The 24,150-nt window shown below is 41.3% G+C and overlaps 1 protein-coding gene and 1 pseudogene across 1 annotated transcript; both read right to left on the minus strand.

The window, feature by feature from the left end:
* Nucleotides 1-5,606: 5,606 nt before the first annotated feature.
* LOC110503481 (extracellular calcium-sensing receptor-like) lies at nt 5,607-10,959 on the minus strand. The gene is made up of 7 exons (XM_021581817.2): nt 10,682-10,959; nt 9,938-10,232; nt 8,967-9,256; nt 8,441-8,721; nt 8,021-8,229; nt 7,350-7,695; nt 5,607-7,091 (listed from the first exon to the last, which is right to left on the minus strand). The coding sequence occupies exons 1-7, from the start codon at nt 10,957-10,959 to the stop codon at nt 6,175-6,177; spliced, it is 2,616 nt and encodes an 871-aa protein (XP_021437492.2). The 3' UTR covers nt 5,607-6,174.
* A 3,701-nt stretch (nt 10,960-14,660) lies between these two features.
* On the minus strand, nt 14,661-20,775 carry LOC110503227 (annotated as a pseudogene).
* Between the last annotated feature and the right edge of the window lie 3,375 nt (nt 20,776-24,150).

Below are 24,150 nucleotides of genomic sequence, written 5' to 3' on the forward strand. Positions count from 1 at the left end.
AACACACCAGAATACAATGTTTAACTAAGTTAAATCAAACCCTAAAATTGACCATAACCAGTAACCAAATAAACAAACCACTTTTATCAGCAAAAAACATACTATACAAAAACTCACTACTATAATGCATCAGATGAAAAAAATACTCAGAGACTCACGTTTACATCTCAATAAAACAAATCATTATCTGCTTGTTCCTCAAGAAAAAAAATCAACTTGCCCCTCCCTATTACAGATGTCTACGTATCAGGGGAAAAGCTCAAATAACCAAATTCAACCTAGCTAATTTCCCGAAACATATGCAATTATGTTTTTCTATAGAGGTTGCTTTTCAACATTAATACCCTAACATTGTTCCACATAATGGAAACAGTGCTCACATTCACTGGTGTTACATAAACAATCAAACCAGGAATCAATAACCATCAGAATCCGTTATCACAATGTTTTATGATTCAGACATCCAGTCTCCCTTTCTCATAGCCTAATACAGTCCAAATAAACGCCACAAATCTATGATGCACACCTAGCGAATCAGCTGCTAGTTTTTAGCATCTTTCCTGACTATCCTGACGACTCACAAACTACTTTTACAATGTATTTGGAATTTTTTTATTTTTTTTTGCGAGTGATGTCATCAACAAGCGCTCAACCTCGACCCAATCCGTAACGACTTTCAATGAATTGTAAATAATTGTTGGTTGTCTGCAGCAACGGTAGTACGGGTTCGATAAACCAAACCTAATTTATCACATCTGTTCAAATCTTGAATTATAATTTACAACACCAACCAATATCTCTAAATTCGCTATTTTTATAAAAACATTTCAATGGGCATAAATGGTAATTGTCTCTTCGTTATTATTTAGAATTAATTTTGATTTAAGTAACTGTCTCGTCTTTGACTTAGCATTTTAATTACGACTCTATTCCCAATACGTTATTCACTTGTCTAATTAAAACTCCTAATAATCCATATGTGAGTGTACCCCTTTAAGATATCTTGTCTCTGGGAACAGGGAAATCCCCTTCACCCAAACTTTTACTACAACAACGAAACCTAATAATTATGATAATCCCTTCACATCATTCGTTTTAAATCCCTCGATGTTTCATGTAACTCATTCAGTCTATCTTCAAATTGTCGTCCCAAAATATTTTATACACTGCCATACACTCAAACCACTGTGATAAACGTGCACTGTCCCTTTAAGACAAGACATTTACTTGTTCCCTGTAGTGTTTTTAGAATACGTTAACTTCTTGTTCGAATTCACTGGCGTTACCTAACCAAAAATCAATACCCGGGAAACAACCACAACTTTTTACGATTCAACTATTCTTACCTATTTTATAGTCCAAAGCGTTACACTATATAGCCCAATTGAATGCCTAACAATTCCGTTGCTAGCTGTAGCATCTTTTCAGACTATCCTTACGATATTTAGCTCCTTTGAAAAAAAATGTATTTGGCACTTTTAGCCACTTTTGAAAAGTAACTCTAAGCTATAATGCACGCATTTTTCCCTCTAAATGCAACAACCCATTTTCTCTGTTTAAATTTGAGGAACGATGTTGTTCAACGTAAGACGACACCGCAAATCAGCCTGCCTCTGTAAAATATATATTCCCTATTCAGATTTAGTTCTGCTTTAAATTCTAACAACAAAGTAAAACCAACCAAACTTCTCAACTTTCTATACCCTAACATTTAAACGTCCCATGTTCTGTGCTAAATTTATCGTATGTCAGTCGATTCATAAAAAGCTATAACATCCTGATAGCATGAAAATGTATCGTATCTCTCCGTTATTCCCTACATTTAACTTTAGGTGACTTTCTCTTCTATGATACATTTATTTAAATACGACTCCCATCTCAATACATTATTCCAGCAGATCATTTTGGGCAAAATAGCGTATTACATCGAAATTGTCTCGCCATTATTTTTAATGACTTATTTTTTCAATTCAATCTAAAACCACATATTAAACGTTCAGTTCATATCTTATACAAACACTAGCGACCATATTTTTTCAGGCAAAACATACAAATAGATGAATTACAATCTAAAATCAATTTAAGTTAACCGCCTCAGCTGGGAACCGAACCCTGGACTGCAGTTTGTCAGACTGCTACGCTCACCACTATACCACCAACACTATGGAACTGACTGAGATTCTCCGCAAATTGAGCCATTTTACAGTTGCCTGTATTTGTAACTCCGGCATCTGGACAACAGAAAATAGCCCTAATTTAACGACCCAAAGTTTTCCCTCAGTTAGGATTCTCATTAATCTCGCTCTCTTTGTATCTGACCCTTATTTTTATTTACCCGATTGTCGCCTCTGACCTTCCCCTCAGTAAAATTACAATATTGGTGGTGACGTTTGCAGGGAGTGTTACACTCCCGGGCGAAATGTCAAGTTTCATTACAATTAAAACATTTTATATTTGTCTTTTGACTCACCTTATCAACTTTTCTCGACTTTATTCCTTTTTCTAACTCTATTATACCTCCCTCGGCTTCAGCAGGATTCACATATATGGGTGGTAATTTCGCAGGTAGCTCCTGCAGCCGTATTCTCACAACCACTATTTCATCGACTGGATTACCTCTGTATTCTTGGTATAATCGGGAAGGATATAGTTTGTTACCCTCACCTCCACCCAATTGGCTAACTTTTTAATCTGAGGGAGCGGAGGGCAGCGCATCTTGACTCTTTTTAGATTTACTACTATCTGCGCTCCCCACTCTCTTTTTTGCTTCCGAAAGCCAAACTCCGGCTGTGTATAACCCCTGTTAATTCTGCTTTTTCACATTTTTTCCACATTCCTTATGTATCTGTTTTATAAGTGATTCCAGCTTTTCTACATTTAGACGGCCATCAAAATCATATTTCTTTCTCCATCTTAGACCGAAATCAATGTTTCTCTTGTCTTTCTGTTCCATATAACGCTCGTCTCCCGTTAGTTCCGGCACCTCCTTTGAGGAATTTCCACCCATCCTTAATCCTTACCGTTACTCGTAGCTATGGTATTTAATCACTTCTCTATGCCTTTCTATACTTAACTTGACGTTCTATGTGTATTTCTATGAATCTGCTATTTACCGTTACTTAGTTACTTTAGTTGCTTTTCTATCTGACTATGTGCGTGTCTCTTTAATGATAATCAGTATGTGTTTCTCCTTCCTGGAAACCTCATCTATAGATGACTTTTGATCGGACATTACATTTCACCCGTAGGATATTTTCCTTGGGACTTTCAACGTTAATATCTCATATCTCACTACTCTAGACTAAGTTACCCTGTCCTCCCCTTAGATAATAATTCCTTTCAGCATTGTACAGTTTCAATTATTCTGTTCGCCTAGAATTACCCTGCCTTCTCACCAAGCCTGATTTATCCTCACTTGTTTTATATATATCTATCTGCTACTTCTTCATAGTCAGACTACTTCCCATATACAGATAGACTACTCAGGTTCAAACTTTATTTAGGTATGTTTTTTGAATTAATGGCTATCCTATTTGTACGGAACAAGCGTCCTAATTCCCCAATGTGTACTATATCTCTCCTTAATAACCTTCCGGCTTGCAAAATCAGGATTTATTAAGCTCTAGTTTATTTATGGTAGTGCACCTTACCACAGGTCAATTTCAGAGCTGTTTCCTTCCTATCGATTTCGGTTAAAACACAAGGGAGAAACCTGTTGTATTTGTTCAGAATATTCAAGCACCTATCATTGATTAAATCCAAACTCCTTTATAACATTTAATAAAAAAATATCCCAAATAATCCCTCCCAAATTCGAGAATAAAGGCTACTGACCTGCTGCCGACTGGGAAAAGCACTGTTCGTTTGGATCTAGTCACCGTCCCTGTGGTCTGGGGTGTACATCGGCCCAGTCTTAAAGTTAATCAGCAGAGTTTATTCACGAGAGTACTGAGCACGATACAGTTTACCACAGGTTATAAACTGAAAATGACGTCATTAATTCCAGTACCAACCCGTCTCTTCTCCCACCCTGGTACAAAGGCAGTATCTCAAGCCTTCCCACATCGTCTCCCTACCAATTTAAAATAATTTATGAGCCAAGGTCTTCTTGTGTAGATAAGCATTCTAGCCAGTCTGAAGATATCGTTCATTCATTTCTACCAAGGAACAGACAGTCATTGTTCTAATTCTTGATTATATTTACACACATTATATTCAGTACTAGGATTAAGAATGAAAATTCATACATATACAGTAACATAATAGTATTCTGATTAGTACATATACAGTAACATAATAGTATTCTGATTAGTCAGTCCTGATTGAAATGTATACATAATTAGTCATTATTGATAAAAAATTCCCTTAACATAATGACTCCAACCTAAGTGTATGTAAACTTCTGACTTCAACTGTGTATAAACATTTTAATTATATTATTATAATACATAATATGATGAATTACAATATCAATTGAACAAATGCATTTCAATGTTATATCAATTCGTATAGAAATAAAGCTTTTCTCCAAACAACAAGGAAGTGGTTCCACTCTGTAGGCTACTGCTAATCACATCATTTAGCAGGTCAAATTAGAGTTAAAAAACAAAAATGTATACCTTCATTTCAACAAGGAACACAGCCTGAGACCAAGGTCTCTATTACAGCTGGGCCCTGGGTATACATGTTTACACATATAATTATGTACAATGATTAAAACACTAAACAAGACAAACAAAACGATCACAGATAACACAATAAAAATACAGCAAGAGATTTAATTTACACGTAGGTTATTCTACTAACAGCACAATAACTTGCATTTCCCGAAACAGTTACAAGAAATTAAAAAATACAAATGCTCCAATAAATATTTAAAATGATCAAGGGGGACAAGAGTCTCAAGTTTAAGTTTAGTCTGCAGGCTATTCCATAGGCAAGGAGAGTATTAGGAAAAGGCAGCCATACCCAACTCTGTGGAAATCGCATGGGCCTCAAGTGTAATCCATGCTTGAGACCTGGTTTTGAGATATACAATTCTAATATTGATGAGTGATGATAAATTAGAAGGTAGCTTATTCGGAGATGCTTTATAGACAAACACGAGAGCTTGTTCTCGTCTCACAGACAGCAAAGTTCAACCCACATTTTGATATAAAACACAGTGGTGAGTTCTGTAGCTAGCACCTGTAATAAACCTAAGTGCGCAATGATAAGTAGTATCCAGCTATTTAAGTGTTGATGCCGTAGAATGCATGTAAATAATATCCCCATAATCTATAACAGACATAAAAGTAGCTTGCATCATTTGTCTTCTATTTGTAGAGGACAAGCATGTCCTGTTTCTATAGAGGAAGCCTAGCTTGATTTTTAGCCATTTACAAAAGTTCGTCAATATGCATTTTAAAAAACAGTTCATCATCCAACCATGTCCCTAAGTATTTATATGCAGAGACCTGATTAATTCGAAAAACCATCCAAGCTCGTAAGTGCAAGTGTATTTTCAACCAACTTTTTGAACCTATTGAAATCATAAAATGTGTTTTCTTTGCATCAAGTTTCAGCTGTATGAAATACACTTGTAATGTCTTAAAATCTGCCTCCAATAGTGATAATGCTTGGTCAGCCGTTGACGCGATAGAGTACATGACAGTGTCATCAGCATATAAATGAATTTGACAAGTTCTTATCTCATCACAGATATTGTTTATGTAGAGAGTGAACAGTAATGGACCAAGTAGAGAACCTTGAGGGACCCCTTTAACCAACTCTAATGGCTATGACTGGATGTCGTCAACTCTATCAGCCTGACTTCTATCCTTTAGATAGTCATGAACCCAACGACAGGCATCCAATCCCAGTCCTATTGACGACAGCTTACCCAATAGCATCGCATGGTCTACAGTGTAAAAAGCTTTAGTTAAATCTATGAAACAAGGCGGCACAGTACTTCCTATTGTCTAGGGCATTAGTAAAATCACTTTAACACTCTAGATTTGAACAATCTCTCATAATATTGGAATATCTAAAGTGAACCTGTGTCATGTTCCTAGTTACAATGTTACCAATGATTATCTGCTAAAATGTTGGTCATCTCTGTCAGAGTAGTCCTACTTAACTGTATGATAAACCATATAACTGAACGTTACAATGTTTTTTCCACTCAATCATTTCTTAATAACGTATATCATTGGATGCCTTCTCCATGAGGTGTTTCTTGGTGTTCTTCTCCGGCCTGAACAGAATAATAAAGCATTTAGGAACAAATAATAGAAAGAACAACCCAAAGCTAGAGGTGATGATGGCAAAGATCTCCACAGCTACAGTGAACTTCCCAGGAGAGCTGACATAAGCTGGGATAAAGGTGATCCAGACTGCACAGAATATGAGCATGCTGAAGGTGATGAATTTGGCCTCATTGAAGTTATCCGGCAGCTTTCGAGCCAAAAAAGCCAGCACAAAGCACAAGAGAGACAGGAGTCCTATATAGCCCAACACAGCCCAGAAACCAATAGCTGAACCCACATCACACTCTAGAATGATCTTTTCCTTGTAGGTAGTGAGGTTTTTAATGGGGAAGGGAGGGGACAGGACCAACCACAGAGTGCATATCATAGCTTGGACAAACGTGAAGGACACTACAGTCAATCTCTGCTGTGGAGGGCCAAACCATTTCATGACATTACTGGCTGGAAGTGTAGCCCTGAAGGCCATCAACACCACTATTGTTTTCCCCAGAACACAAGAGATGCAGAGAACGAAGGTGATCCCAAACGCTGTGTGACGCAGCATACAGGACCATTCAGAGGGCCGACCAATGAAAGTAAGAGAACACAGAAAACACAGAGCCAAGGAGAAGAGCAGCAGGAAGCTCAGCTCAGAGTTGTTGGCCCTGACGATGGCCGAATGTCGGTGGCGGTAGAAGACAGCTGCCGTGGCGATGGCCAGTAGAGCCCCGCCCACAGAGCAGGCGGTCAGGATGATTCCGAGGAACTCGTGGAAGGACAGGAACTCCACAGGCTTAAGAATACAGCGGTCTCTCTCAGCGTTGGGCCAGTACTCTTCTGGACAGATCAGACAGTCTGAAGAATCTGAACAGGACAAAACAACAGACATCAAATGTTAATAATAATAGATTCAGGTTTTATTTATTTACAAATACATGTCCCACAATGCTGCACTTCGTCAGTTTACAATAAAGAATTTTGAATTAATTTGCAGCTTACATGATATAATAAGAACAGGAACATGATTGACAGACACTACCTTTGTATTGCTGGTAAATGGAAGAAACCAGTACTTAGTAAACCATCACAGAAATTACTACACAACTGTTCCTATAGTCCTACCTGATTTATTACTGATCTGTCCCTCTGCACATTGGATACAGTCATAACAGCATACAGGCTTTCCTGTCTGTACAGCCTTACGAGTGCCTGGGGGGCAGCTCTCACTGCACACTGACACAGGTACTTGGGTACTGTTCTTTACCCAGGTGATTTCCCTCTCGATGTCAAGCCTCTGGTCAGGAGGCAGAGACCCATCATAGAGCCCCACTGTCACAAACTCCATCTTCCCACCCTCCCGTCTCTGCCAGTTGACCAGCTCATAGGTGGCCACTGGGTCCCCGTTGGCATCGAAAGACACGTGGTACCCGTTACGAGAGAAGTTCACACTCCTCAATCTCTCCAGGACCTGGGGGTTGGAAGGTCAAGGGAGAGAAAGAGAGGGGACGTGAGAGAAGGAGAGAGGTGTAGAGAGATGAAGATAAGGGAAGACAGAGATGAGTGAGGGGAAGAGAGAGATGAGAGATGGAGAAAGGTGAAGAAAGATGGAAAGAGAGAAATTGAGAAAAGGGAAGATAGATGGAGAGAGAAACAGAACATAAATTCAACTCAAATTTAACAGATGTGTTACTTCAGAAGAAGTTGTAAAGTATAATGAGAACTCCTAGGCCTTCATACATGTTGTCTATATAAACATATTTATCAGGAAATGATACTACAGACTTGTCATTCACCTGTGTTGGCTTCACATTAAGGTTTTTGTCACAGTTCACAGTGGAGTTTTCTCTCTCTTCACAAACGATGCTGTGGATGGCGTGTGCTATGGCATAAACAGCTTTATACACCATGTTAGTGACACGCAGCTGGGATGTATCTGTGTAGGGGGCCTGTAGCTGCTGTATATCCTCACTGCCATCACACACCTTCTCTTCAATCCCAACACCTGTAGAGGTCCCTACAGACAGACAGACAGACAGACAGACAGACAGACAGACAGACAGACAGACAGACAGACAGAGCGTGGGAGATTTGGACACATGTAAATTGATAGATAGATAGATAGATAGATAGATAGATAGATAGATAGATAGATAGATAGATCGATAGACAGACAGACAGATAGACAGATAGATAGATACCTGTCCCCAGCCTACAGCCAAAGGCTTCCTCCCAGAACTCAGTGAGCAGGGGAGAGTTGGACACCTTCTGTGGGGAGAGGTCCAGGAGGAAGTCCCTGAGGCCGGGGATGACAGAGCGTTGGATGCCAAATCCGATGGCCCCGGCACACAGGCTGAAACGCAGCATATCTGGGTCAGTGACCCAGGACTCAGTCCCGATCCACTGGCGGGGTGGAGAGGGCAGGCGGTCAATCTCCCTCAGCAAGATTTTCATGTCCCTGTAGGATACAAATGCAACCACCACCCGGGCTGTGGAGCTGGGGAACATGATTATATCATATGCTTATTATGCTGGTCATGTTTGTCATTCATTGGAATGTCTCAGTGAAGTGAACATGAATATTAGTATTAATCAACACTTTTGACATGCTTAAGATATGCAAATCATGTTGGTCTCACAGATCAGCTTTTGGAAAAGAGAGAAATTATTAACAATAGTATTTTTTATAAATATGGGCTTGCATTTGTGTGAATGAAAAGTTCACAAGTAATCACGGATCACCTGCGGATCACGTCGGCCACCCGTTGCACTCTGCTGAGTGGGTTAGTACGGGAGAAGGCTTCAGAATACTCCACACAGATGCCCTCCTCTTGTGCTGCCTGTAGGAAAGCAGCCATCCCGTAATTACCGTAGTCAGAGTCGGAACGGACCGCCCCAATCCAGGTCCAGCCGAAGTGCCTGATTAGGTGGGCCAGAGCGGCAGCCTGGAACTGATCACTGGGGATGGTTCTGAAGAAGGTTGGATACTGTTTCTTATCACTCAGACAAGCACAGGTGGAAAAGTGGCTCACCTTGGTAAAAACAGACAGTCGAAAACATGAGAAAGAACATCATGTCGGCCAAACGAGTCTCAGTTATTGGTTACTTCCTACTTTTTTTTGTTTAGCTGTGTGGTATGAGGTTAGGGAGACATTAATAATAATAATGTATTGTTTTTCATTGGGCCAGATTCAAACGGATACATATTTCTGCCCGTTTCTACCTTTGTCGTTCTATTCACATTGATAATAAGACATACTGGTGTTGTGAAAAACCTGAGTAAAAGGTATGAAACTAATCCCTGGTGTCCCATAACATCCTAGCCTATGAAAGGTAGTCCTCAGATCATGTTTTAATGCCTACAGAAGTTCTCCAGACTCATAGTCCTGAGTCTATGTTCAAATGCCTTTCTCCTCAAAATTTCACACAGAAATGTATATTCCTGAAAGAGAGGAGAATACAATTGGAACTTGGCAAATTAAAAGTTGAACTCATTCCTGAAGGAGAAGCAATAGAAATACAGTAAATTAAAAGTTGAACCCATTCCTGAAGGAGAGGCAATAGAAATACAGTAAATTAAAAGTTGAACTCATTCCTGAAGGAGAGGCAATAGAAATACAGTAAATTAAAAGTTGAACTCATTCTTGAAGGAGAGATAATAGAAATACAGTAAATTAAAAGAAGCTGAATGATTTCTTTCCGTAGGAGATTACCTGAGGAATTCCAAAAGGGCCGATGATGCGCAACATGCTGATGGTAGGCGAGGAGGCAGACTCGCCCACGATAGCTGTTACTGTAGGCGACCCCGAGCACTGTTCTCCGGTATCAAACATGGGGTCCAGGCCGTTAGCCAGATGGAAGGCCACATTCATGGCCATGGGGACCGTGTTGCACGAGTCGTGCACTTGATAACCGAGTGTGACACCCGGTAGAAGGTCCGAACTGTTGTTTATCTCGTCAACTGCGAAGACCATGGCGCGCGAGAAGCGCAACTCACGGGAGTTCAAACTGTAAAAAGAAGGTAGGTGAGTGAGCACCACTTGACTAAATGGTAAACTAGCCTATAGATTATATGGTTAAATGAGGGCAAACATCTTAAAATCTAGCCTTATTTTCCACACTGTCTACATGCCTTCACATTTGATAACTGTAATTGAGGACATTGTTGTATTGCCTGCATTTGAAAATGTGACACTTTGTAACAGTAGGCTTTATCTACTCTCTCAGACACAAACACACTGTTTATCTGTCTTTAAAACACTGTTTTTCTGTCTTTAAAACAATGGTTATATGTCTTTAAAATACTGTTTTCCTGTCTTTAAACACAATGTTTCTCTGTCTTGAACACACTGTTTATCTGTCTTTAAACAGTGTGTCTCTGTGTCTTTAAAACACAATTTATCTGTCTACCCACACAGCCACAGTCCTGTCCCCTGTTCCCTCTTGCGCTCACTGACCTCCCTGTGCACTGCAGGGGCTCAGGCAGGCTGGTGTAGCTGTGATCCACAGTGTGCATGTAGCTGTGGATGGAGAAAACACCCCCGATGACAAAGTCCCCGTCCTGGGAGAACGCCGGAGGACGAGGGGTGCCTTGGATCTTGCATCTGACAGACTCCAGCCCAGAGGCAGAGGCAGAGGCAGACGAGAGCAAGGTGAGCCCACCAGCCACCACAGCTAGATGTAGTAGACCCAGACTACCAGCCAGATCCAGAGCAGGAGCCGGAGAGAGCCTCATTCCTCTGATGTGTAGAGGGTATGGGGTAGCACAGCGCCACACAGACCTTCATAGGTCAGGTTACCTCTCTTCTCTGGGTTAAATACCCACTGTACCTCTGTGGGGATTCCTCTGGGGGCCACACTGTGGGTACGGCCATGCCAAGGAGGGAGGGGTTAGAAGCTGCTCTGCTCACCCTGCTTCTTTCAGCTATAGAGAGTGTATGCACCAGCATCAGAAATACGTTGACTGGAATGGTTTAGATAGACATAAACATACATTAGACACAGAATAACCATGAGCCTCTCTTATATTTCTCTTACGGTCTGGGGGGGGGGGGGTGGTTCTTCACTGTATTTATTCAAAAGTCTAGTCAATTTTTCACTTTACCTGACTTATATTTCCTCTATAGTCTAGACCTCTTTGCTCTCTCTCTTATTTTCCCCCTACAATCTGGTCCTCTTGGCATTCAGGCACTTCTCAGTACTTCCCATATAGTCTAGTCTTCTTGGTATGCTGGCAGTACACAGTATTTATTCAAAAGTCTAGTCCTATTGGTCCTATTTTCTCTTATATTACCAATACAGTATAGTCCTCTTGGTACGCTGGCAGTACACAGTATTTATTCTAAAGTCTAGTCCTCTTGGTAAGCTTCCTCTCTTATATTTCCCATACAGTCTAGTCCTCTTTGCACGTTGCCTTACTTACAGTTAAAGTCAGAAGTTTACATTCACCTTAGCCAAATACATTTAAACTCAGTTTTTCAAAATTCTTAACATTTTATCCATGTAAAAATTCCCTGTTTTAGGTCAGTTAGGATCACCACTTTATTTTAAGAATGTGAAAAGTCAGAATCTAGTAGAGAAAATTATTTATTTCAGCTTTTATTTCTTTCATTACATTCCCAGTGGGTCAGAAGTTTACATAGACTCAATTAGTATTTGGTAGCATTGCCTTTAAATTGTTTAACTGTGTCAAACGTTTTGGGTAGCCTTCCACAAGCTTCCCACAATAAGTTGGGTGAATTTTGGCCCATTCCTCTTGACAGAGATGGTGTAACTGAGTCAGGTTTGTCGGCCTCCTTGATTGCACATGCTTTTTTCAGATCTGCCCACAAATGTTCTATTGCATTGAGGTCAGGGCTTTGTGATGGCCACTCCAATACCTTGACTTTGTTGTCCTTAGGCCATTTTTGGAAGTATGCTTGGGGTCACAGTACATTTGGAAGACCCATTAGCAACCAAGCTTTAACTTCCTGACTGATGTCTTGAAATGTTGCTTCAATATATCCACATAATTTTCTCTCCTCATGATGCCATCTATTTTGTGAAGTGCATCACTCCCTCCTGCAACAAAGCAACCCCAGATCATGATGCTGCCACCCCCGTGCTTCACGGTTCTTCGGCTTGCAAGACTCCCCCTTTTTCCTCCAAACACAACGATGGTCACCATCTTTGTCCCCATGTGCAGTTGCCAATCGTAGTCTGGCATTTTTATGGCGTTTTTGGAGCAGTGGCCTCTTCCTTGCTGAGAGGCCTGTCAGGTTATATCGATATAGGACTTGTTGTACTGTGGATACAGATATTTTGTACCTGTTTCCTCCAGCATTATCACAAGGTCCTTTGTTGTTGTTCTGGAATTGATTTGCACTTTTCACACCAAAGTACGTTAATCTCTAGGAGAACGAAGCGTCTTCTTCCTGAGCGGTATGACGGCTGCGTGGTCCCATGGGGTTTATACGTGTACTATTGTTTGTACAGATGAACGTGGTACCTTCAGGCGTTTGGAAATTGCTCCCAAGGATGAACCAGACTAGTGGAGGTCTACAAGTTTTTTTCTGATTTGATTTGACCATGATTTGAAGCAAAGAGACACTGAGTTTCAAGGTAGTCCTTGAAATACATTCACAGGTACACCTCCAATTGACTCAAATGACGTCAATAAGTCTATCAGAGCCATGACATATTTTTCTGGAATATTCCAAGCTGTTTAACAGCACAGTCAACTTAGTATATCTAAACGTCTCACCCACTGGAGTTGTGAAACAGTGAATTATAAATTAAATAATCTGCCTGTAAACAATTGTTGTAGGAATTACTTAGATGTCCTGACAGACTTGCCAAAACTATAATTTGTTAACAAGAAATGTGTGGAATTGTTGAAAAACGAGTTGAAATGACTCCAACCTAAGTGTATGCAAACTTCCCACTTCAACTGTGTATGAAAATGTTAATTATATTATTATAATACATAATATGATGAATTACAATATCAATTGAACACATGCACTTCAATGTTATACCAATTCATATAGGAATAAAGCTTTTCTCCAACAACATGGAAATGGTTCCACTCTGTAGGCTCCTGCTAATCACACCATTTAGCAGGTCAAATTAGATTTTTAAATATATGTATTTTTTTATAACTTTATTTCAACAAGGAACACAGCCTGAGACCAAGGTCTCTGTTATATCTGGGTGTATGCATGTTTACACATTCAGTTTATGTACAATGATTAAAACACTAAACAAGACAAACAAAACTATCACAGATAACACAATAAACATACAGAAACAGATTTAATTTACACGTAGGTTATTCTACTAACAGCACAAGAACTTGTCTTTCCCGAAACAATTACAAGCAATTAAAAAATAAAAATGCTCCAAAAACTATTTAAAATGATCAAGGGGGACAAGAGTCTCAAGTTTAAGTTTAGTCTGCAGGCTATTCCATAGGCAAGGAGCGTAACAGGAAAAGGCAGCCATACCCAACTCTGTGGAAACCGCATGGGCCTCAAGTTAAATCCATGCTTGAGACCTGGTTTTAGGATATATAGTTACAATATTGAGGAGTGATGATAAATTAGAAGATAACTTTAAGTGTTGATGCAGTTGCATGCAGGTAAATAATATCCCAATAATCAATAACAGACATGAAAGTAGCTTGCATCATTTGTCTTCTATTTGTAGAGGACAAGCATGTCCATACGTATTTATATGCAGAGACCTGATTAATTTGAGAACCATCTAAGCTCGTAAGTGCAAGTGTATTTTCAACCAACTTTTTGAACCTATTGAAATCATAAAATGTGTTTTCTTTGCATCAAGTTTCAGCTGTATAAAATACACTTGTAATGTCTTAAAATATGTCTCCAATAGTGATAATGCATGGTCAGCCGTTGAAGCGATACAGTACATGACAGTGTCATCTGTATATAAATGAATTTGACACTTTCTTATCTCATCACCGATATTGATGATGTAGAGAGTGAACAGTAATGGACCAAGTATAGAACCTTGTGGGACCCCTTTAACCAACTCCAAAGGCTTTGACTGGATGCCGTCGACTCTAACAGCCTGACTTCTATCCTTTAGATAGTTATCAAACCAACGACAGGCATCCAATCCCAGTGTTATTGATGACAGCTTACACAAAGCATCGCATGGTCGACAGTGTCAAAAGCATTAGATAAATCAATGAACAAGGCGGCACAGCACTTTCTATAATCTAGGGCATTAGTAATATCATTTTAACACTAGATTTCCCCAATCTCTCATAACATTGGAATATCTAAAGTGAACCTGTGTCATGTTACTAGTTACAATGTTACCAATGATTACCTGTTAAATTGTTGGTCATCTCTCTCAGAGTAGTCCTCCCTAACTGTATGATAAACCATATAACTGAACGTTACAATGTTTTTTCCACTGAATCATCTCTTAATAACGTATATCATTGGATGTCTTCTCCATGAGGTGTTTCTTGGTGTTCTTCTCCGGCCGGAACAGAATAATAAAGCATTTAGGAACAAATAATAGAAAGAACAACCCAAAGCTAGAGGTGATGATGGCAAAGATCTCCACAGCTACAGTCAACTTCCCAGGAGAGCTGAAATAAGCTGGGATAAAGGTGATCCAGACTGCACAGAATATGAGCATGCTGAAGGTGATGAATTTGGCCTCATTGAAGTTATCAGGCAGCTTCCGAGCCAGAAAAGCTAGCACGAAGCACAAGAGAGACAGGAGTCCTATATAGCCCAACACAGCCCAGAAACCAATAGCTGAACCCACATCACACTCTAGAATGATCTTTTCCTTGTAGGTAGTGAGGTTTTTAATGGGGAAGGGAGGGGACAGGACCAACCACAGAGTGCATATCAAAGCCTGGACAAACGTGAAGGACACTACAGTCAATCTCTGCTGTGGAGGACCAAACCATTTCATGACATTACTGCCTGGAAGAGTAGCCCTGAAGGCCATCAACACCACTATTGTTTTCCCCAGAACACAAGAGATGCAGAGGACGAAGGTGATCCCAAACGCTGTGTGACGCAGCATACAGGACCATTCAGAGGGCCGGCCAATGAAAGTAAGAGAACACAGAAAACACAGAGCCAAGGAGAAGAGCAGCAGGAAGCTCAGCTCAGAGTTGTTGGCCCTGACGATGGCCGAAGTTTGATGGCGGTAGAAGACAGTTGCCGTGGCGATGGCCAGACAAGCCCCGCCCACAGAGCATGCGGTCAGGATGATTCCGAGGACCTCGTGGAAGGACAGGAACTCCACAGGCTTAAGGACACAGCAGTCTCTCTCAGCGTTGGGCCAGTACTCCTCGGGACAGATCAGACAGTCTGAAGAATCTGACCAGGACAAAACAACAGACATCAAATGTCAGTAATAATAGATTCACTACTATGCCTTTGTTGTGCTGTTAATATGAATAAACCACAACTTAGTAAACTGTGATAGAATTTACTACACATTCTATGCACACTATTCCTATCGTCCTACCTGTGTTATTACTGATCTCTCCCTCTGCACATTGGATACAGTCATAACAGCATACAGGCTTCCCTTTCTGTACAGCCTTACGAGTGCCTGGGTGACAGCTCTCACTGCACACTGACACAGGTACTTGTGTACTGTTCTTTACCCAGGTGATTTCCCTCTCGATGTCAAGCCTCTGGTCAGGAGGCAGGGACCCATCATAGAGCCCCACTGTCACAAACTCCATCTTCCCACTCTCCCGTCTCTGCCAGTTGACCAGCTCATAGGTGGCCACTGGGTCCCCGTTGGCATCGAAAGACACCTGGTACCCGTTACGAGAGAAGTTCACCCTCCTCAATCTCTCCAGGACCTGGGGGTTGGAAGGTCAAGGGAGAGCGAGAGAAGGGATGTGAGAGAAGGAGAGAGGTGTAGAGAGATGGAGATAAGGGACGAGAGAGGTGAGTGAGGGGAAGAGAGATGGAGCGATAGATGGAGAGAAGGGAAGAGAGAGATGAGAGATGTAGAAAGGGGAAGAAAGATGGAAAGAGAGAAATTGAGAAAAGGGAAGATAGATGGAGAGAGAAACAGAACATAAGTTCAACTCAAATTCATCAGATTTGTTACTTCAGAAGAAGTTGCAAAGTATAATGAGAACTCCTAGGCCTTCATACAAGTAGTCTATATAAACATATTTATCAGGAAATTAGACTACAGACTTGTCATTCACCTGTGTTGGCTTCACATTAAGGTTTTTGTCACAGTTCATAGTGGAGTTTTCTCTCTGTTCACAAACGATGCTGTGGATGGCGTGTGCTATGGCATAAACAGCTTTATACACCATGTTAGTGACACGCAGCTGGGATGTATCTGTGTAGGGGGCCTGTAGCTGCTGTATATCCTCACTGCCATCACACACCTTCTCCTCAACCCCAACACCTGTAGAGGTCCCTACAGACAGACAGACAGACAGACAGACAGACAGACAGACAGACAGACAGACAGACAGACAGACAGACAGACAGACAGACAGACAGACAGACAGACAGACAGACAGACCGATAGATAGACCGATAGATAGACCGATAGATAGATAGATAGATAGATAGATAGATAGATAGATAGATAGATAGATAGATGATAGATAAATAGATAGATAGATAGATAGATAGATAGATAGATAGATAGATAGATAGATAGATAGATAAATAGATAGATAGATACCTGTCCCCAGCCGACAGCCAAAGGCTCCCTCCCAGAACTCAGTGAGCAGGGGAGAGTTGGACACCTTCTGTGGGGAGAGGTCCAGGAGGAAGTCCCTGAGGCCAGGGATGACAGAGCGTTGGATGCCATATCCGATGGCCCCTTCACACAGGCTGAAACGCAGCATATCTGGGTCAGTGACCCAGGACTCGCTCCCAATCCACTGGCGGGGCGGAGAAGGCAGGCGTTCCATTTCCCTCAGCAGGATTTTCATGTCCCAAGAGGATACGAATGCAACCACCACCCGGGCTGTGGAGCTGGGGAACATGATTATATCATATGCTTATTATGCTGGTCATGTTCGTCATTCATTGGAATTCTCAGTGAAGTGAACATGAACATTAGTATTAATCATGTTGGTCTCACAGGGTGGCAGGGTAGCATAGTGGTTAAAGTGTTGGACTAGTAACCGGAAGGTTGCAAGTTCAAACCCCTGAGCTGGCAAGGTACAATTCTGTGCTTTTCCACCTGAATAGGCAGTTAACCCACTGTTCTTAGGCTGTCATTGAAAATTAGAATTTGTTCTTCACTGATTTGCCTAGTTAAAATAAAATCAGCTTTTGGAAAAGAGAGAAATGAATGACAATAGTAGTTTTTTTTATAAATATGGTCTTGCATTTGTATGAATGAAAAGTTCACAAGTAATCATGGATCACCTGCGGATAACGTCGGCCACCCGTTGCACTCTGCTGAGTGGGTTGGTAAGGGAGAAGGCTTCAGAATACTCCACACAGATACCCTCCTCTTGTGCTGCCTGAAGGAAAGCAGCCATCCCGTAATTACCGTAGTCAGAGTCGGAACGGACCGCCCCAATCCAGGTCCAGCCGAAGTGCTTGATGAGGTGGGCCAGAGCGGCAGCCTGGAACTGATCACTGGGAATGGTTCTGAAGAAGGTTGGATACTGTTTCTTATCACTCAGACACACACAGGTGGAAAAGTGGCTCACCTAGGTAAAAACAGACAATCGAAAACATGAGAAAGAACATAATGTCGGCCAAACGAGTCTCAGTTATTGGCTACTTCCTACTTTTTTTGTTTTTGCTGTGTGGTATGAGGTTAGGGAGACATTAATAATAATAAGGTATTGTTTTTCATTGGGCCAGATTGAAAAGGATACACATTTCTGCCCGTTTCTATCTTGGTCATTCTATTGATATTGACAATAGTAATATAAGACATACTGGTGTTGTGAAAAACATGATTAAAAGGTGTGAAACTAATCCCTGGTCTCCCATAACAACCTAGCCTATGAAAGATTGTCCTCAGATCATGTTTTACTGCATCTAGATGTTCTCCAGACTCATAGTTCTCAGTCTATGTTCAAATGCCTTTCTCCACATAATTTCACACATAAAAGTATATTCCTGAAAGCGAGGCGAATATACAGTTGGAATACAGTAAGTTAAAAGTTTAACTCCTTCCTGAAGGAGAGGAGAATATAAAGTAGGAATACAGTAAGTTTAAAATATGCTGAATGATTTCTTTCCATAGACGTTTACCTGAGGAATGCCGAAAGGGCCGATGATGCGCAACATGCTGATGGTTGTTGTGGAGCCAGACTCGCCCACGATAGCTGTCACTGTAGGCGACCCCGAGCACTGTTCTCCGGTATCAAACATGGGATCCAGGCCGTTAGCCAGCTGGAAGGCCACATTCATGGCCATGGGGACCGTGGTGCACGAGTCGTGCACTTGATAACCGAGTGTGACACCTGGTAGAAGGTCTGAACTGTTGTTTATCTCATCAACTGCGAAGACCATGGCGCGCGAGAAGCGCAACTCACGGGAATCCAAACTGTAAATAGAAGATAGGTGAGTGAGCACCTCTTGACTAAATGGTAAACTAGCCTATAGATTATATGGTTAAACGAGGGCAAACATCTTAAAATCTAGCCTTATTTTCCATGCTGTCTACATGCCTTCACATTTAATAACTGTAATTGAGGACATTGTTGTATTGCCTGCATTTGAAAATGTGACACTTTGTAACAGTAGGCTTTATCTACTCTCTCAGACACAAACACACTGTTTATCTGTCTTAAAGACACTGTTTATCTGGCTTTAAAACACTGTTTACCTGTCATTAAACACACTGTTTATCTGTCTTTAAAACACTGTTTATCTGTCTTTAAACAGTGTGTCTCCGTGTCTTTAAAAGACAATGTATCTCTCTCCCCACACAGCCACAGTCCTGTCCCCTGCTCCCTCTTGCGCTCACTGACCTCCCTGTGCACTGCAGGGGCTCAGGCAGGCTGGTGTAGCTGTGATCCACAGTGTGCATGTAGTTGTGGATGGAGAAAACACCCCCGATGACAAAGTTCCCATCCTGGGAGAACGCCGGAGGAGGAGGGGTGCCTTGGAGCCTGCATCTGACAGACTCCAGCCCAGAGGCAGAGGCAGATGAGAGCAAGGCAAGCCCAGCAGCCACCACAGCTAGATGTAGTAGAACCAGACTACCAACCAGACTTGGATCCAGAGCAGGAGCCGGAGAGAGCCTCATTCCCCTGATGTGTAGAAGGTATGGAGAAATACAGCGCCACACAGACCCATATATGTCAGGATACCTCTCTTCTCTGGGTTAAATACCCACTGTACCTCTGTGGGTATTCCTCTGGGGGCCACACTGTGGGTAATGCCATGCCAAGGAGGGAGGGGCTAGAGGCTGATCTGCTCACTCAGTTAGGTCCTGCTTCTTTCAGCTATAGAGAGTGTATGCGCCAGTATCAGAACTATGTTGACTGTAATGGTTTAGACAGACATAAACATACATCAGACACAATAACCATGAGCCTCTTATATTTCCCTTACTGTCTAGTCCTCTTGTCACGCTGACTCTACACAGAATCTACACAATTGTAATCCTAATGGCAGACTGGCTCTGCAAAGTATGTCCCCTTAAGTCTAGTCCACCTGGCACGTTGCCTCACAGTTGAAGTCAGAAGTCTACATTCACCTTAGCCAAATCCATTTAAACTCTGTTTTTCAAAATTCCTGACTTTTAATCCAAGTTAAAATTCCCTGTTTTAGGTCAGTTCGGATCACCACTTTATTTTAAGAATGTGAAAAGCTTTTATTTCTTTCATCACATTCCCAGTGGGTCAGAAGTTTACAAACCCTCAATTAATGTGTGGTATCATTGCCTTTAAATTGTTTATCTTGGGTCAAACGTGTTGGGTAGCGTTCCACAAGCTTCCCACAATAAGTTGGGTGAATTTGGGCCCATTCCTCCTGACAGAGCTGGTGTAACTGAATCAGGTTAGTAGGCCTCCTCGCTCATACACACTTTTTCAGTTCTGCCCACAAATGTTCTATTGCATTGAAGTCTGGGCTATGTGATGGCCACTCCGATACCTTGACTTTGTTGTCCTTAGGCCATTTTTGCCACAACTTTGGAAGTATGCTTAGGGTCACTGTTCATTTGGAAGATCCATATTCGACCAAGCTTTAACTTCCTTACTGATGTTTTGAGATGTTGCTTCAATATATCCACATAATTTTCCATCTTCGAGATGCCATCTATTTTGTGAAGTGCACTAGTCCCTCCTGCAGAAAAGCAACCTAACAACATGATGCTGCCACCCCGTGCATTACGGATGGGATGGTGACTTCAGCTTGCAAGCCTCCCACTTTTTCCTCCAAACATAACGATGGTAACGATCTTTGTCCCCATGTGCAGTTGCAAACCGTTGTCTGGCTTTTTATTGCATTTTGGAGCAGTGGCTTCTTCCTTGCCGAGCGGCCTTTCAGGTTATGTCGATGTAGGACCATTTTACTGTGGGTATAGATACTTTCGAACCTGGTTCCTTCAACATCTTCACAGGGTCCTTTGCTGTTGTTCTGGGATTGATTTGCACTTTTTGCACTAAAGTAAGTTAATCTCTAGGACACAGAACGCATCTCCCTCCTGAGCGGTATGACGCCTGCATGGTCCCATGTTGTTTATACTTGCGTACTATTGTTTGTACAGATGAACGTGGTACCTTCAGGCATTTGGAAATTGCTCCCAATGATGAACCAGACTTGTGGAGGTCTACAATTCATTTTCTGTCATGGCTGATTTCATTTGATTTTACTATGATGTCAAGCAAGGAGGCACTGAGTCTGAAGGTAGGTCTTGAAATACATCCACAGGTACACCTCCAATTGACTCAAACGAAGTCAAATAGCCTACCAGAAGCTTCTAAAGGCATTTCATCAAATTTGGAATTTTCCAAGCTGTTTAAAGGCACAGTCAACTTAGTGTGTGTAAACTTCTCACCCACTGGAAGTGTGAAACAATGAATTATATGTGAAATAATCTGTCTGTAAACAATTGTTGGAAAAATGACTTGTGTCATGCACAAAGTAGAAGTCCTAACAGACTTGCCAAAACTATTATTTGTTAACAAGAAATTTGTGGAGTTGTTTAAAAACTAGTTTTATTGACTCCAACCTAAGTGTATGGAAACTTCCGACTTCAACTGTATCTGAAAATGTTTATTATATTATTATAATACATAATATGATGAATTACAATATCAATTCATATAGGAATAATATAGGAATAAAGCTTTTTTCCAACAACATGGAAGTGGTTCCACTCTATAGACTACTGCTAATCAGATCATTTAGCAGGTCAAATTAGAATTTAACACTCAATATTTTATTTTATTTATTTATTTATTTTTTCTCCCCAATTTCGTAGTATCCAATTGTGTAGTAGCTACTATCTTGTCTCATCGCTACAACTCCCGTACGGGCTCGGGAGAGACAAAGGTTGAAAGTCATGCGTCCTCCGATACACAACCAACCAAGCCGCTGCTTCTTTAACACAGCGCACATCCAACCCGGAAGCCAGCCGCACCAATGCGCCGGAGGAAACACCGTGCACCTGGCCACCTTGGCTAGCGTACACTGCGCCCAGCCCGCCACAGGAGTCGCTGGTGCGCGATGAGACAAGGACACCACTACCGACAAAGCCCTCCCTAACCCGGGCGACGCTAGGCCAATTGTACGTCGCCCCACGGACCTCCCGGTCGCGGCCGGTTACGACAGAGTCTGGGCGCGAACCCAGGACTCTGATGGCACAGCTGGCGCTGCAGTACAGCGCCCTTAACCACTGCGCCACCCGGGAGGCACGACACTCAATATTTTAACATTTTCTCATAACATTGGAATATGTAAAGTGAACCTGTGTCATATAACTAGCTATCATCAGATAGTAGCTTCTTATGCTTTAGCCAAAAAGCCTTTCTGAAATCTGACATGTCGGCTGGATTCACAACGAGTGTAGCTTTAATTTGGTATCTTACATGTGTGATTTAATGAAAGTTTGAATTTAATTGTATTTTATTTGAATTTGGCGCTCTGCATTTCCCTGGCAATTGGCCAGGTGGGACATTTGCGTCCCGCCTATCCCAGAGAAGTTAATTAATTAATAACCTCTTATAGCTGCGATCCCCGTACAGGAATCAACATCAGGGGAAATGTCAGAGTGACCACTAAAAATACAACTTCGTAACATTAAACATTCTTGAAAATGCAAGTGTCTTACATCCTTCAAAAGATTATGATCTTGTTAATCAAACTACATTTTCGACTATTACCAAGAACAAATACCATGCTTTTGCTTGAGAAGAGCAATCAACAACAAAAACATTTTCCGCCATGACAGTTTTTACACATTCACATCTGAAGGTAAAATTATGACTTCATTCTGATACCTTGCTCTTATTTCTCTTCCTGAGGGTACCAGTGATCAAATGAAGTGCAGTTTTCTTTGATAAAATCCATTTTTATAGCCTAAATCGAAACATTTTGTAACCCGTTTGTGCCGTGAATTCCATCTCAATCAATTTTTTATGTAGCTTTCGACGTAATTACACACGGTAAACCATCGTTTATCTAGTCCTGGTTGGTTTCAGTGCATTCCTTTGGATATTTGCAACACAGCCAAACGTGATTGTTTTTTTGCGGGGAGTATTGACCGAAGTGAACTGATTTGAAGACAACGAGCAAACCAATAATTTTAGCGAAGCTTTGTTGATTGACTGTATTTCTGCCCAATGACCACTGATCTTCTTGAAATCTAGCTGGGTAGATAGCCAATGAGCTGAGGTAAACGCCAGTATGTAATGGTTTTGGGTTGGAACACCATTCCTTGTTTGTAAATGCACGCGTCACGAGAGTTGCTGTGACGCTTGTTCCGCACAGCAGTATTTTGGAAAGTTGTATTTTCAACGATTTCATTGAAGACATCATGGCGAATAAATCAGGAAAAGTTAAGTCAAAGTCTAAGTATACAGATTTGCACCAGATTATAGAAGAGATTGATCTGGAAAGTGAGACAGATTAATTGTTTGAGGAATCTTTGAGTGTTATGATTCAAACAGGAGCTGAGGAGCTTTTTCTGCAAGGACAGGACGTATTTCTGGACTTGGAAGTGCTAATGCCGTTTTATGAAATATAAATCTATGTACAGTGCCTTGCGAAAGTATTCGGCCCCCTTGAACTTTGCGACCTTTTGCCACATTTCAGGCTTCAAACATAAAGATATAAAACTGTATTTTTTTGTGAAGAATCAACAACAAGTGGGACACAATCATTAAGTGGAACGACATTTATTGGATATTTCAAACTTTTTTAACAAATCAAAAACTGAAAAATTGGGCGTGCAAAATTATTCAGCCCCCTTAAGTTAATACTTTGTAGCGCCACCTTTTGCTGCGATTACAGCTGTAAGTCGCTTGGGGTATGTCTCTATCAGTTTTGCACATCGAGAGACTGAATTTTTTTCCCATTCCTCCTTGCAAAACAGCTCGAGCTCAGTGAGGTTGGATGGAGAGCATTTGTGAACAGCAGTTTTCAGTTATTTCCACAGATTCTCGATTGGATTCAGGTCTGGACTTTGACTTGGCCATTCTAACACCTGGATATGTTTATTTTTGAACCATTCCATTGTAGATTTTGCTTTATGTTTTGGATTATTGTCTTGTTGGAAGACAAATCTCCATCCCAGTCTCAGGTCTTTTGCAGACTCCATCAGGTTTTCTTCCAGAATGGTCCTGTATTTGGCTCCATCCATCTTCCCATCAATTTTAACCATCTTCCCTGTCCCTGCTGAAGAAAAGCAGGCCCAAACCATGATGCTGCCACCACCATGTTTGACAGTGGGGATGGTGTGTTCAGGGTGATGAGCTGTGTTGCTT

This window comes from Oncorhynchus mykiss, chromosome 24 (genome assembly GCF_013265735.2).
Source record: "Oncorhynchus mykiss isolate Arlee chromosome 24, USDA_OmykA_1.1, whole genome shotgun sequence".
Taxonomy (NCBI): Eukaryota; Metazoa; Chordata; class Actinopteri; order Salmoniformes; family Salmonidae; genus Oncorhynchus; species Oncorhynchus mykiss.